General features: G+C 46.7%; 1 protein-coding gene across 4 annotated transcripts in view; it reads left to right on the forward strand.

Moving 5' to 3' along the window:
* robo3 (roundabout, axon guidance receptor, homolog 3 (Drosophila)) overlaps positions 1–16,946 on the forward strand; it is a 709,023-nt gene that overhangs the window by 576,060 nt on the left and 116,017 nt on the right. For all 4 annotated transcript variants that reach the window (XM_072486721.1, XM_072486718.1, XM_072486719.1 and 1 more), the window contains exon 10: positions 13,622–13,703. In XM_072486721.1, the coding sequence (XP_072342822.1) occupies positions 13,622–13,703 (82 nt within the window). The remainder of the gene's footprint in view (positions 1–13,621; positions 13,704–16,946) is intronic.

Genomic DNA, 16,946 nt, shown 5'->3' on the forward strand with positions numbered 1-16,946 from the left:
ACTGCTTGCACCATCCCACCAGCTTTCCTTGATTCTCCCAACGGGAGTCTAAGTGCCGACTGCGGAGTAACGAACGGAGTGTTTTACTCCGGTGTCGGTGCCCGTTCCCAGACCCCTATTCTGGGGCTTCCATGGGGCTGGCAGGGGCGTGGCATGATGGGCGTAAAAGACGCGGCGCCTTGGGTCCCGCACATGCGCAGATGGGCAAGCGCCAACTAGCATGCGTAGTAGCCGTCCTCCCCCAGGCCGCCACGCACAACAATGGCGTAGGGCTATAACATTGCCGGCCGAGGAAAGGAGGCGTGCCGACAGAGATCCGGGGGTGCCCCAATTGTGGGCCAGACCCCTTCGGAGGCCCCCCCGGTGAAGGAGCTCCCCCCCCCCCCCCCCCCCCCCCCCCCCACAGGCCACCCCCCTGAGCGTTCCCGCAGAGTTCCCGCCGGCAGCGACCAGGGGTGAATGGCGCCGGTGGGACTCTGTCATGTCGGAGCGGCCGCTCGGCCCATCAGATCCTGAGAGATAGTGACAGTGTGGATGTGGGGAGGATGTTTCCTCTTGTGGGAGAATCTTGAACTAGGGGGTCACTGTTTCAAAATGAGTGGTCACCCATTTAAATCGGAGATGAGGCAAAACATTTTCATTCAGAGGTTGTGAGTCTTTGGAACTTTCTTCCTCAAAAGGCAATGGAAGCAATCTTTGAATAGTTTTCAGGTTGTGGTGAGTAGATTCTTAATAAGCAAGGCGATGATAGCTTATCAGGGGTAAGTTTAGTGCCAATTTGAGGTTGCTATCAGATTAGCCATGATCTTATTAAATGGCAGAGCACGCTTGAGGGACTGAATGGCCCACTCTTGCTGCTTGTTTGTATGTTTCCCAGAATCTGTCCAGCCAAAATTGGATGCCCTAGATGTGAAATGAGATAGGGGTTCATTCCCAGACTTTTTAAATCTGAGTCTTTATGTGATTGGTTTTTGATTGAAAAATAAACCTGTGAAACGGTTTTGGCATTAACAGAAGAACTGACTTTTCACAGGGGAGGGAAAGGGTGATTGATATCTTTCCTCGCCTCTCCCCCAATTCCTTCTTGGGCGGTTTCTGTCCATTGACTGAGGTGGCAATGCTTACTATATCTTCCAAGATCTCTGCTCTCCTCCAACTCTGGTCTTTTCTGTATCCCCAATTGCTCCAGTTCTGGTGGCCAGGCCCGAGGTTGCATGGCCTACAAGCTCGAAAAGTGCCTTTCTGAATCTTTCTGCTTCCCAATACTGCTCTCTTCTTCAAAACCTTAGTCGGATTATTTGTTTGCATGTCCTAATATCTCCTTATATGGCTCGGTGTTGAATTTTCTTTGATAACACCCCCTGTGAAGTGCTTTGGAATGTTTTGCAATGTTAGAGTGTTATATTAATGCCAGCTGCTGTGATTATTGTACACTAATGGTCCCTGTCTACCCTTCTTTCTTTAATGTAAAGATCCTAATTCAATACTTTGTTCTACTCTGTTCTTTACATCAATTTTTGTATTTTTATACTTGGAATGATTGATTGTAAAACATACCTCGATTCAGCTTTTGGCTGCAATGTAAGTTGATTTTTTAAATAAATGAACCTTTGATAACAATGAGTGTATATCAGGAGCTAAGAGGCCTCAGCCTAATAGAACTGGGAAGGCAGGGGGGATGGAAGAGCAGGATTAAAAACACAATATTTAATTTACAAATGTATGGTGAAACCCCTTTAGACAATTATCACAGTATGAAAAGGAGATGCTGTTTCAAATTATTTTGCACTGATGATGTTCAAAATGGCTGCCACCTCACTATTCCAGTTGCATAGTTAGAACTGGCATTCATGCAATAGAATCAAATTCACCAACAAGGTAAAGCAGAGGCCAGTCATACATTAGTCATAAAAGCTTGTAGTCATGCTGAACATTTAGTTAAAAAATTGATGCTGAAGTCTGCTGGGAGTGAAATATTTAACGTTTTTGTGCTTTCGTTGTCCCGGAGTCATGGGGTTAATGCATCTTCCTTGTCCCTGTGCGGGTAATAGCATCATTTTATTGCTGCTGTGGCTGTTTGCCCAGAAAAAATTAGAGCTGTCAGGCAGTTTCTGAGACGACTATGAATTAATGGTCCCCCGGGAGACAGCCTCATCAGGTCAGAGTGATTCAGGGGGTACTAGGGGAGGTCATGTGACTGAGCTCAGAGAAAGGGACAATCTGCCACTGAAACACACTCAGAATTGGAAATACAGAGCTGCTGAGTGGCAAGAGATCCTTCTGCCTTGGTTTTTATGCACAGTTCCCGTGCAATGGAGCAGGTTAATTAACATTAACCATACAGTGGCCTGTTGTTGATAAGGTTTTTAGTCCAGTCTGTCACTTCTAAAGCCAACGTATGTCTGATGACATTGTCATTTTAATTAACGTTTAAAGAAACCAAACGTTATAAACAAACAAGGAAAATAGGCAGATGTTTAAACAATCAAGGGATCGAGTTTAAAGCATTTTAATTTCAGCATTGGTTTTACAATAATACATTGTACATAGTTTTCAACATCTAAATAGAGGTGCTTTTTATTCACATTGTGTGATAGAGTCATAGAGCTTTACAGCATAAAATGTAGCCCTTTGAACCATCATGTCTGCACTGGCCATCAAGCTCCTATTTGACCTTGATATCAAAGTGGCATACATTAATATCAAAGTTGTATGTATTCCCATTGATCTAGGAGTGATACATATTTTTGGTGATATAAGGACAGTATATATACTTATTGATATAGATGTAGCCTGTGTTCTTGCATATATGCATTCCATGATTGAATGGTGGAGTGGGCTCGATGGGCCGAATGGCCTTACTTCCGCTCCTATGTCTTATGGTCTTATGCCATGATGTGGAGATGCCGGAGTTTGACTGGGGTGAGCACAGTAAGAAGCCTTACAACACCAGGCTAACGTCCAACAGGTTTGTTTCAAATCACTAGCTTTCGGAGCACTGCTCCTTCCTCAAGTGAGTCAGGTTTCACCAGTGCTCTGAAAGCCAGTGATTTGAAACAAACCTCTTGGACTTTAACCTGGTGTTGTAAGACTTCTTACTGTTCTTGCATATAGGCATTGATATTCCTCCAGTTAACGCAGCCATTAAAGGGGAGGATGTTGTAGCCCCAGTATGAGCAGGAATGGAGGCAGGCGGGGCTGGAAAATATGGCTCGCCATTTGGGCTCATTAAAAGTCATGTTCACTGTCATTAAAGGAGGGCACAGTAAGAAGTCTTACAGCACCAGGTTAAAGTCCAACAGGTTTGTTTCGATGTCACTAGCTTTCGGAGCGCTGCTCCTTCCTCAGGTGATTGAATGTGTGTCTGTTTGTGTGTATATGCATCAGATGATGAAGAATCAGACAGAGCCGACAATGTGTGTTCACCTTCACCTGAGGAAGGAGCAGCGCTCCGAAAGCTAGTGACATCGAAACACACCTGTTGGACTTTAACCTGGTGTTGTAAGACCTCTTACTGTGCTCACCCCAGTCCAACGCCGGCATCTCCACATCATGATTAAAGGAGGGCAACTGGACTTTTCCTATTGACCTCCAGTTTCCCATAGCGGAGAGGGTCAGTTTGGGTGCTTGAAGGCAGGCACTCAGGGCTAGGCTGCCACACTCCTAGAAAGCCTCCGTGCTTGCCTGCGTGCGAAAGAAGACACATGCTGCTCTGTGGAGGGTTTTCACCCCCTCTCCTTTAATGGTGACCTGGAGTCGAGAACCATTTTTAAATTAAAGATTTGGTAAGAGGGCATCTCCAAGATGTAGCACCCTCTCTGTTATTGTCAACACATCTCTCATGTCAGAAGTACTTTGACTGGTGCTTCCAACATTGAGAGGCACCTTAATTGAAGAGAACGTGTCTTCAGGTCTGGGAGGGTGGTGGCGACGCCTCCATGAAATTCCTAATTTGTGACTGTTCCTGCCCAGGCAAGTTTGGGACCTGTAAACACACATTGTCGGCTCTGTCTGATTCTTCATCATCTGAGCATATACACACAAACAGACACACGTTCAATCACAAGTCATTGTGATCAGGAAAAGGGACTCAAGCTGATTTCCCCATTTCCCTTTTCTGAGAACCCAAGAAAAGTGAAGGAATTGGGAGAACTGCTACCACTGTGAGTGCAGCTAATTCAGCAAAGACTGGGGATTGAGTCCTGGGCCTTTTGGTCCTTGGAGTTCAGTCAAAGCCGCAGGGTGAATTTCCATACTCAAACTTCCTGAGAGCCCACAAGAAAGAACAAATTTAGCTGAAGCTCAGAACTGGGATACATTTCTGCTGCTTTTGGTCTGGAGCCAAAGTTTGAAAGTTTAATTTTAAATTTAGAGTACTCAATTCATTTTTTTCAATGAAGGGGTAATTTAGCATGGCCAATCCACCTACCCTGCACATCTTTGCTTGGGGGGGCCAAACCCACACAAACAAGGGGAGAAGGGCAGCACGGAGGCACAGTAGTATAACTGCAGCTTCACGGCGCCAAGGTCCCAGGTTCGATCCTGGCTCTGTGTCACTGTCCATGTGGAGTTTGCACATTCCCCCCGTGTTTGCGTGGGTTTCGCCCTCACAACCCAAAGATATGCAAAGTAGGTGGATTGAACACGCTAAATTGCCCCCTTAATTGGAAAACACGAATTGGGTATCCTAAATTTATGAAAACAAAACAATGGGAGAATGTGCAAACTCCACACGGACAGTGACCCAGAGCGGGGATCAAACCTGGGACCTCAGTGATGTGAGGCAGCAGTGCTAACCACTGCACCACTGTACTGCCTAGAGTTTGGAAGTTTAAGGCCAATAATCAGCAGAAAAGAGCAATCTTTACAGGTTCTATTTTGGGTCAAATATATTTGGGTGCCTGTTAAAGTCAAGGGTATTCATGTTTCTTTCTGGATTAAGTACTCCCAGCTCAGTTACAACACAGGTTAGATATAGAATCATAGAATCCCTACAGTGCAGAAGCGATCCATTTGGCCCAGTGAATCTGCACCAACACTCCAAAAGAGCCCCACCTAACTTGAGGGGCAATTTAGCATGGCAAATCCACAAAACCTGCACATCTTTGACTGTGGGAAGAAACCAGAGCTCCCGAAGAAAACCTACAGAAACATGGTGAGAATGTGCAAACGCCACACAGACAGTCACCTGAGGCCGGAATAGAACCCGGGTCCTTGGGGCTGTGAGGCAGCAGTGCTAACCACTGTGTCACCGTGCCACTCACAATAAAGGTCCTTCAGTTCTGTTCTTCAGGCATTCCAGGTGTATATGAAACACGGGTTGGAGCAGAAAAAGAGTTACTGTACACTGGCCATCAAGAATGTGTAGGCCATGGCAGCATGGTGGCGCACTGATGCGGTTTGATCCCGGCCTCGGGTCACTGTCCGTGCGGAGTTTGAATATTCTCCCCATGTCTGCATGGGTTTCACCCCACAACCCAAAGGTGTGCAGTGTAGCTGGCTTTGCCATGCTAAATTGCCCATTATTTGGAAATTTAAAAAAAAAGATTGTGTAAGTCATACGCAGCATGGAATATGTGCAGAAGAAAAGTCCCTCAACTCTGCCTCCTCAAGCATTCACTGATCGTATACAGTGCATATTTTATGCAGAATAAAATTCCCTTTAGACTTTCCTATCAAGCATATTCAATAGCCAACTAAAGTCCAGTTGGATGCAAGGTATAATTCCTTCTGTTGAGTCATAGGCCAGGGGCAGCCCTGGTTCCAAGTAGGCCCCTTACGTTGCCTCATGCGTTAGATACTGGGCAGTGCTTGCTTTATACAAACTCTTCAAGCGCTCCAGTGTCAGGTGGTGGGCTGAATTATCTCTTCTTGTAGGTTCTTTACAGGAGCATAGATGTTTCAGGGGTGGTGGTGGTGGTGGTTGCGGGGGGGGGATATTTGAGAGACTTACAATGATGAAAGATTTTGAGATAGGGCGCCTACCTGTTGAAGCACCCTCTCTGTTATATACCTGGTTCTCCTTTCAAACTGTAAAACCTCTTATTGGCCCTCCAACTTTGAGAGCCCACTCAAGAAGTAGCCATGAACTCAGGCAGCGTGGTAGCACAGTGGTTAGCACTGCTGCCTCACGGTGTTGAGGACTTGGTTTCTATCCCGGCCCCGGGTCACTGTCTGTGTGGAGTTTGCACATTCTCCCCATGTCTGCGTGGGTCTCGCCCCCACAACCCAAAGATGTGCAGGATAGGTGGATTGGCCACGCTAAATTGCCCTTTAATTGGAAAATAAGTAATTTGGTGCTCTAAATTTACTTTTTTTCAAAAAAGAAATTATTATTGGAGAAATAAAAGATGTTCAAGCAACTTTATTTCCACACAGAAGGTTACTGCAGGTTAAAAGCAGCTGTTCAGACAGAGACTTATATAAGGAAATTGAATATATTTTTGAAAAGAAAGAAAATATAAAGAGGTACAAAAAGCTATGTGAGCTAGAATGGGAGTACATGTGACAGGAATGGTCAGCTTCTGGGCTATAATTTTTACACTTGTATGATTATGGCTGCAGCCTGGGTTAGATTCAGGGTAAAGCTTCACCTGCACTGCCCCATCAAACATCACAGGTCAGATAGTTTATGGATTTGATTCAGGGTCAAGCACCCTCTTTACTGTTTCACCAACAGTTTCAGGTCGGATACAGTACCAGATAATTGCAGAGTAAAGTTACTTCTTCCAGAAATGCATCCACATTAGGTATAGGACAGGTTTGGTGCTCAGCACAATCTCTCCGCAATCCCTTCTTCACCACTCCCAGGTTAGTGCAACCCGTTTTAATTAGAGGATAAAAGCTCTTCTGTTTTGGGGACAGGAATGTTCCTCTATTTTCAGGGTGAACCCCAAACTTATAACATCCAGATGCTTCCTTATCAGATGAATCAAAAAACATAAAGGTTGAGTTAACCAAGGCTACCATACAGATATCCCAGCAATTGGCCACCAGAAAGTATAGGAAACAAAAGGAGGGAAGAGGAAGGGTCACTACACACTGGGCAGGAATCCCCGACCCCCGCCGCCCTGACGCCGGCTGCCATATTTTCCGACACCGGTTTTCGGGTGGGGGTGGGATTCACAGCACGCCAGTCGGGTGCCGTTGGCAGCGCCCGCCCTGGCAATTCTACGGGCCCCGATGGGCCGAGCGGCCATCTGATTTTGGCCAGTCCCGCTGGCGTGGATTGGACATGGTCCCACACAGCGGGACCTGGCCGGTAAGTTGGCTGGTGCGGTCCTCGGGAGGGCGCAGGGTGATCCGACCCCAGGGGGGGCCGCCCCACGGCGGCCTGGCCCGCGATCAGGGCCCACCGATCTGCGGGCGGGCCTGTGCCGTGGGGACACTTCTTCCTTCCGCGCCGGACCCTGTAGGGCTCCGCCATGGCTGGCACGGAGAAGACACCCCCTGCGCATGCACCAGAATACGCCGGCCGGTCTGCGCATGCATGGTACCACGCCAGCGGTTCTGCGCATGCGCTAACTCGCACAGTCCCTTCAGCGCCAACTGCCGTGGCACCAACCCCTCCGGCGCCGGTGCGGAGAATTCCGCTACTTCCGGTCGGCCCGATGCCGGAGTGGTTTGCGTCGTTTTTTACGCTGGCATCGGGCCATCACACCGATCACGAAGAATCCCACCTCCTATATTTCTCACCCTTTCACCCTATTTCCTTCCTTTGTTTGTGGAAAATGTATCTTTCTTTTCCTGTTGACTGGGTGAATGGAGTATTGTTTTAACGCAGTATTAATCATTTGCCAGCCTTTAGAATTTTGCCTTCTCCATACCACTAAGATCATATGAATCACTGTTTACAACTATCACAAGGAATCATCCACATTATTCTGAGATTCCTCTGCGATTTTAAGCCACTTCAAACAGTAAATGTGATGAAAGGGTGGTTTTGTGTGTGTGCTCAGTATCTTCTGCTGTTATACTGAATGAGGGACCTTCACACTTTGAATCAATCACTGTTTGGACTTGACATAGTTCAAGTCTTCATAAAATGATTCAATTTAATGTCCTTGGAGAGAGTATTTGTACAAACTTTGACCTTTTCTGGCATTATGGGCTGGCAGAATGATACCACTGTCTTCGACTTTTAATCAGACAGTAGCGAATGACATTTCCCTATGACAGATGCTAATTGGCAATGGGGGCTGGGAGTTTGCCTGTTTGGTGACCCCTTATGCTAAATAACAAAGAATGCTAACCCATCCTGTGGAGCGATGATCCCAGGATCATGATCCAGAAATATGGTGGAGAAATATGAGAAATGTAGGTGAGGTCGTTAAGCAGATGCCATCCAGATGCTGGGCTATCGCTGGTGACAAATGCGACCTCTGCATATGATCTTGTACTTCATTCAGCCTTCTGTATTTTATATTGTGCTTAATAATTTCTCAGTACATCCAATCCCGTTATTCGATAGGAAAATGTGCATTTATATAACACCTTTCATGACCTCAGGTATCCCAACGTGCTTTGTAGCCAATGTAGTATTTTTGAAATGTAGTCACTGTGATAATGCAGGAAACAACCAATTTGTGCATGGCAAGCTCCCACAGTCAGTAATGTGGTAACAACCTGAAGTGTGGAGCACAGTGATTATGTGAATGGACCAGTAACCCAAAGTAATGATCTGGAGACATGGGTTCATATACCCACCATGGCTGTTGGATAATTCAATTTCAGTTAATTAAATAAATGTGCAATAAAAAAACTCTAATTTCTGTCTTGACCCCAGGGTGGTCATTAAAATGATTTTGGTTCAGTCATCATATGCTTTGGGAAAGGAAATCTTTTTTTTAAAAAGTATTATTTTTATAGCATGTAAGCATCGCCGACGAGATCCGCAATTGTTGTCCATCCCTAACTGGGTTGCATGCCAAGCTATTTCAGAGAGTATCTAACAATCAACCCCATTGCTGTGGGTCTGGTGTCACATGTAGAGCAGATGAGATAAAGATGGCAGATTTCCTTCCCCAAAGGACATTCATTAATCAGATGGGTTTTTAATGACAGTCGCCATGATCACCATTACCAGATTAGCCTTCAATTCCAGATATATTAATCGAATTTAAGTTTCCACCAGCTCCTCTGGTGGGATTTGAACCCATGTCCTCAGAGCCTGGGCCAGTGACATTACCACTACATCATCATTCCCCTTACATGGCCTATATTTGATCCACAGCAATATGGTTGACTGTTAACAGGCTCTCCCAAGGCTCACCGCCTCCTTCTCAAGGGTAACTACATATGGACAATTAATGCTAGGCTTGCCAGTAATGCTCACATCGCACAATTATTAAATTAGTAATTAAGTTAATTTTGAAGTTTATGTTTTTAAGTGTTGGTTGAGGGATTAATATTGGTCAGGACATTGGAGAGAACTCCACTCCTACAAGATAGATTCATGTGCCTTTTTGGATTTGGGTTTATTGTCACGTGTACCAAGGTAGAGTGAAAACTATTGTTCCGCGTACATTCCAGACAGATCGTTCCATACATGAAAAAACATAGGACATATGATAAATGCGCAATGTAAATACATAGACACAGACATCGGGTGAAGCATACGGAGTGTAGTACTACTCACTCGAGAAGATGCGTGAAGAGATCAGTTCAGTCCATAAAAGGGTCATTCAGGAGTCTGGTAATAAGCTGTTTTTGAATCTGTTAGGGTGTGTTCTCAAACTTTTGCATCTCCTTTCTGATGGAAGAGGTTGGAAGAGAGAATAATCTGTGTGGGAGGGTTCGTAAATTATACTGCCGCGATTCCAAGACAGCAGGAGGTGTAGACAGAGTCAATGGATGGGAGGTGGTTTTATCACTACTCTCTGTAGTTTCTTACGGTCTTGGGCCAAGCAGTCGCTGTGATGCAGCCAGGTAGGGTGCTTTCTATGGTGCATCTGTAACAATTAATAAGAGTCAATGTGGACATGCCGAATTTCCTTAGTTTCCTGAGGACGTACAGGCGCTGTTGTGCTTCCTTGTGAACCAGGACAGATTGTTGGTGATGTGCACACCTAGGAATTTGAAGCTGTCAACCATCTCCACCTCGGCAGCATTGATGCAGACAGGGTACGATACTTCGCTTCCTGAAGTCAATGACCAGCTCTTTTTACATTCCCTTGAAAGAGCATACTGCTTAACATCTCACCTGTAATCTTAGGTTATATTATGCCTTAGCTCCAGGAGTGGCATTTGACGACATAACATTCTGAACTAGCGACAAGAGTGCTGCCACTGAACCAAACATAACACCCACAGTGATGGACATGCTCAGTGACTCCAGGGCCTCTACTACCAAATAGATGTTGATTTACCAATCTAAGTTCAAATCATAGGGAGTGAAATATATTTCAATTGTAATCTCATAAATAGTATTTCGACAACCTTGGACCCAGCTGTTTATACCAAAAACATTCAGACCAATTAGAAAATGGACAGAGGTGGAACTGAGTTCAAATCTAGACCACACTTGTGGGATTTAACAATGATTTACTTTCTATAGACTGTAATGGAGCGGAACTTCATCCAGGATGTGTAATGGTTTGGCAGTGTAAAGGGCGAGTGTGCAACGGGTTGGTGTGTAATGGCTGGGTGTGCAAGAGGTGTTCGTGTCATGGATTCATTTGTAACAGGAGGGCATGTTAAAGGCTTGGTCTGTAATGAGCGGATGTGTAATAGGTGCATGTGTATTCAGGCTGGGTGTGTAAAGGACGGGTGTGTAACAGGTGGGTGTGTAATGCACAGGCTATGTAATGGGCTGGGTGTGATATGGGGGGCAATCTAATGGGTGGGGTGTGTAACGGGTCAGTATATAACTTGTGTGTAATGGATAGATGTGCAGTGGGTTGGGTGCGTACCAGGCAGGGTACATGTTGGGAACAATGTTTGGTGGGAAAGGTGAATATAGGGGTGTGTGAGCTGCAAATCCATTGACTGATCTTTGCTGCATCAAAATTGAGTTTCACTCCCATAGTGTCACTAATTCACACTCAATCCTGTCAGCTTGGCTCAGTTATCAGATATTTTGTTAGTGACTGAGAAAGTTGTGGTCCCAATCTTTTTCAAGAATTTGGGCACATAATTATCATAGAATTTACAGTGCAGAAGGAGGCCATTCGGCCCATCGAGTCTGCACCAGCTCTTGGAAAGAGCACCCTAGCCAAGGTCAACACCTCCACCCGATCCCCATAAGCCAGTAGCCCCACCAAACACTAAGGGCAATTTTGGACACCAAGGGCAATTAATCATGGCCAATCCACCTAACCTGCACATCTTTGGACTGTGGGAGGAAACCGGAGCACCCGGAGGAAACCCACGCAGACACGGGGAGGATGTGCAGACTCCGCACAGACAGTGACCCAAGCCGGAATTGAACCTGGGACCCTGGAGCTGTGAAGCAATTGTGCTATCCACAAGGCTACCGTGCTGCCCTAATAATAATGTAGGAAAGTAAGCTGTGAGGAAGACACAATGAGGTTGCAAAGAAATGTAGACAGGTTGGCTGAGTGGGTAAGAACATGGCTGGTGGAAAATAGTGTGGAGAAATGTGATGCTATCCAGTTTAGAAGAAAAAATAGAAACAACAATTTTTTTCAATGATATGAGATGGTAAAATGTTGGCATTCAGAGGGACCTGTGTGTTCTGGTGCATTGATGACAGAAATTAGGTGCAATCAGGGCAGCACGGTGGTGCAGTGGGTTAGGCCTGCTGCCGAGGTCCCAGGTTCGATCCCGGCTCTGGGTCACTGTCTGTGTGGAGTTTGCACATTCTCCCCATGTTTGCGTGGATTTCGCCCCACAACCCAAAGATGTGCAGGCTAGGTGGATTGGCCATGCTAAATTGCCCCTTAATTGGAAAAATGGATTGGGTACTCTAAATTTACATTAAAAAAAAGAAATTAGGTGCAATCAGGAAGGCAAATGATATGATAGCGTTTATTACAAAGTGATTGGAGTCTTAGTAGAGATTGTATAAGGCCTTATTGAGGCAACCACTGTGTACATTTTTGGTGTCCTTATCTAAGATATACTTGCCATAGAAGGAGTGCAACAAAGGTTGACTAGACTAAGCTCTGAAATGAGAGGACGAGTAGAGATTGAGCAGACTACGGCACGCAATCTACCCGAATGGTAGCAGAGTCTCATAATGAGCACGTTTAGCCGGTTGATTCCATTCGCTCAGACCGGCAAGAAATGGCACGTTATCAAATGGACTCTGTTCCCACTCGGGGCCTTAGCGGGGAACTCCATGACGTGACCGCACTTGGTCCCGTTTACTGCACTGAAGAGCTCTGCCTGCCAGAACTCCTCAGAACAGATGATGATTGGGATGCCATTTTTAAATTGTGTTCTGATCTCTTGACCCCCAACACAACCCCTGATTCCACCCAAAGCCCCAACACGCCTATAAGAGGGTCTGCAGGTCCGCACCTCCCCCCCCCCCTCCGCCCCCTTCACCCCCTGCATCCACACAGGGCACCCCAGGGCCCCGATCCCCATCGTGGGAAAAATGCCACCTTGGCACTCCCAGCCTGACAGTGCCCCTGCCAGACTCCTCCTTGTTTCTATAATTAAAACAGTTTTTGTGGATACAGTCAACAGGTCAGGCAGAATCCAAAGATGTGCAGGTTAGGTGGATTGGCCATGCTAAAATGCCCCTCAGTGTCCGAAGGTTAGGTGGAGTTATGGGGGGATAAGGCAGGGGAGTGGGCCTGGGAGCGGTCCTCTTTCAGAGGGCCGGCGCAGACTCGACGGGTCGATTGGCCTACTTCTGCACTGTCAGCATTCTGTGATTCTAGGATTATAATTTGTGGAGACAGAGCGTTTGCAGTCCAGGTCCCTGATCTTTCATCAGATTTAGGAAATATTGAACGGGATTTCCCAGCTGTTCCTGCCAGCAGTATCTTTCAGTTCTGTCAATGGCGACCTCCTGCTCCCCCTGCCACTGGTTCCCCGGCAGCGGAGGGTGTGAATAGTAGATCCCGCAGGCGGTTAAAGGCAGGCTGCCTACACCTCCGCAAAACACACCGTCCATTGTTTTTATTTTCACTTGTCACGCTCTCTTGCCTTGCACCATTATCCCTTTTGTCATTTCATTACTCCTTCCGTCTATCCGAGTGCCGAACTTGCCTTCCTTGTTCTATAGCTTCCACTCTTTCCCCTGCCTCTGCACATGCTCAGTAGATGTTCATCCCGGCCAGCTTCCCATTCTAATGGTAGGTCAGTGACATAAAAACATCTACTCTTGGAACAGGAGAAGGTCGTTTAGCCCCTCAAGCCTGTTCAAGCGTTCAATTCGATCGTGGCTGACCTGTGACCTTTGGTTCTAAGTCCCCCAAATCATTCTTTCTCCACAGGTGCTGCCTGACCTGCTGAGTTCAGCATTTTCAGGTTTAATGTCCCTCCATATCATGTTTGTTTTTGTACTTATAATGGAGTCAAAAGTTTCTGAACAGAATATTAATTGTACATTAGTCTTAAGGATGCTTTGAGTGGTGCTCACTGTGTAATCTGCAGTGACAGGGACAAGCAAGGACAGCATCCAATTGACTCTGGTTTTTGTTGCTAGGTAACCGATACTGGTATGTACGTCTGCGTCGCCACAGGATCAAGTGGGGAAACTACCTGGAGCGGTTACCTGGAAGTGCAAGGTAGGATGCAGTTAAATCAATTGCCCCAATTAAGGGGCAATTTACGTTAGCTGGGATATAAACAGTCAACAGAACGGGTCACCAGCCTGGCCTGTTTAAGCAGAAATAAAAAGTAAAATGAAACTACAGATATATGTGACCTAAACGCAAAGTACGAGAGATTATTTCATAGCATCCCTACAGTGCAGAAGAAGACCATTCGCCTCATTGAGTCTGCACCCACCCTCTGAAAGAACACCCTACCTAGGCCCACGCCTCTACTCTATCCGGTAACCCAGTAACAACACCTAACCTTTTTGGACACTAAGGGGCAATTTAGTGTGGCCAATCCACTTAACCTGCCCATCTTTGGACTATGGGAGGAAACAAGAGCACAAAAGGAAACCCACGCAGACACGTGAAGAATGTACAAACTCCACACAGACAGTCACCCAAAGTCGAAATTTAACCCAGGTCCCTGGCACTGTGAGGCAGCAGTGCTAACCACTCTGCCACCATGCCGCCCCTAAAGTTAGAAGTGTTCAAAATCATGAGGGACCTGGGCAGAATAGACGGGGAGAAACTGTCCCCATTCGTAAAAGGATCAAGGATGAGAGGGCACAGATTTAAAGTAATTTGCAATAGAGGCAAATGTGAAGTGAGGAAAACGTTTTGACACAGCGAGTGATTCAGAATGCACGACCTGGAGGTATGGTGGAGGCAGGTTCAATCGAGACATTCAGGAGGATATTAGATGATTATTTGAATAGGTATAATGGTACAAGAGTACGGGGAAAAGGCAGAGGAATGACACTAAGTCATAATACTCATTTGGAGAGCCGGTGTTGACACGATGGGCCAAGTGCCGCCTTCTGCACCGTAACAACTCTGTGATTCCTTTGTTAATGCCGTAGTGACACCCACACAGACAGATATTAACTTGGGGACAGCAGAACAGTACAGTGGCCATGCTGGTAAATTACTCATCTCAGCAGAATCAAGACGGCCAGCAGCAGTTTGAGAATTGAATGTGGTTCAGAAAATCTGGAAATCAAAAGTTGGCAGAAAGTGTTGAGTTGTTGGAGGGGGAGAATCACGAAATGTCCTTTCGGGAAGGAAACTGCCGTCCTTACCTAGCCCAGCCTCTGTGTCCAAACAGTGTGGATTGTCCTTAACTTCCCCCTCTTTGTTCAGCACACCATTCCATTATAGCACTCCACAAAGATGGCCTGCTGGTGATGCCAAAATCCTGCAAACTTGTCAAAAATCTCAGAGAGTGAATTAAAATACTCACTCAAAGGAAGGAGGGAGGCTTAAACAGAGGAGGAGAGGAGCTAGGGGAAGGGTGAAACATGATCCTAGGCAGTCACAAAGGAGAGTAGCTCAATATGGAGCTTGCAGCCCACAAGTCATCCCTGACTGAAATATTAATCGAGCTCCTGATATATGGCTGACTTTCCCTGATAATTGCTCTTAAATGAACTCACTTTCCCATATATCACCAACTGGTTTGGTTCTCGGTGTTACAACCTGACCCAGAATGCAGGCAGGTCAGAAGTTAAATAAATATGTTTGATTGTGCAATGCATTACAGAACTTGATGGCCTTTGAAACAAAGAGCGAAGAGGACAGGGCAGTGCAGACCTATGGGTCCGGATTCTCTGATTTTGAGCCCAAGTGTGGAGAACCTGTGGCGTTTTATGTGAAAGCAATAAAACTCCCGACTCCCACAATAAAAACGGCTGGAGAATGGCTGGGTCGTGGGCGCGCATGCGCACGGCGACGACCTGCAGTGGTCGCGCCGTGAAACATGGCACTGGCTGTGCGCGGACCTAACCTACCAGACCCTAACCACCCCCTGGCCACCCCTGATCACCCCCCACTAGCCCCCAGCCCTTGTGGGAGCCCCCACCAACCAGCAGCATGGCTCCCGCCCGACTGAGGTGCCGCTGGACACAGTCCGCAGCCGCCACGCCAGGTGCCCGACCGCTGACACCACATGTCAACTGCGCGGTCGGGAACTCGGCCCATCATGGGATGGCCTTCAGGTGATGCGCTGAGGCCGTCCCAGGGCCGCGCGACAAGGCTATTTCAGAAGGGGTGGAGCGTACAAAACCTGCGTCATACAGGCACCACCCCATCCCCCGTTTTCGGCTTAAAAAGAGATTCTCAGCCCGATCGCCGATTACGAAATTGGCGTCCGGGAACGGTGAATCCCACCCATGATGTCCATTTATGAGGGGTTTGCTGTACACACTTAGAACCATAGAATTCCTATAGTGCAGAACGAGGTCATTTGGCCCTTCGAGTCTGCACCGACCCTCTGAAAGAGCACCCTACCCAGGCCGACTCCTCCACTCTGTTTCAATAACCCCATAACCTCACCTAACCGTGTGTGTTTCTGACAGTTGGGATCGAGTTGATTTTTGTGGTAGGCAGCTGTTGTCTTTTAGACTTTGTGAGTGGCTTCATAAGCACTGTCTGACAGAGCTCGCATCCATCCCAACAATCTCCAGACAATTCCGAAGCCGGAAGTATTTAAACTGGGGTCATGTAAGATGATGTTAGAGGGCAAATGCGGCGGCAACATAGGATGTCGAAGGACCTGTTACCTTAATGCAGTCCAGGTGGTATTCACTGAATTCCCTCTCTGAGAGTTCTGTTTCTAATAATATTTGTTGTTTTATTGGCAATTGTCTTTGAGGAGCCAGCTCTGTCTGTAGGGCTGTGGAATGGGAGTGGAGTGCCAGCAACTGTGTCTACAGAGACGGGGGAAGTGAAGTATACCAGTGTTTATACAGATTTCCTAACTGTGTTTTTTGGTACAGTTGGCCCCAGGGCATCCTTCAGACAGAAAAGCTTAAATCTCACTTTTAAGTGGACAATAGCATAGTGGTACTAGTTATCCAGAGGCCTGGATAAATGCTCTGGAGACATAAGTTCAACTTCTATCTTGGCTGGCGTACTGACATGCTGAGCTCCAGAAATGGCTGGAACAACCAAGATGATTCAGTGCAGCGACAACACTGCCACTGACCAACAATGTGGAAAATTGCACAGATCTGTCCTACCGCTAGGGCAAGAAGGCCCTGCCATCAGTTGAGGTAATGAGAAAATTAAGTGTTCAATTAATGATCTCTTAAGGGCCTCATCCCACCACTGCTGGTATTAACCCAGTGGCAGGTGGGTCCGTCACCATGTAATGTGCACGGCAACCAAACACTGTGCCTTCTGGTGGCGAGTTGGGGAGGGGGGGAGCAGTGG

This window comes from Scyliorhinus torazame, chromosome 21, assembly GCF_047496885.1.
Source record: "Scyliorhinus torazame isolate Kashiwa2021f chromosome 21, sScyTor2.1, whole genome shotgun sequence".
In the NCBI taxonomy this organism is placed as follows: Eukaryota; Metazoa; Chordata; class Chondrichthyes; order Carcharhiniformes; family Scyliorhinidae; genus Scyliorhinus; species Scyliorhinus torazame.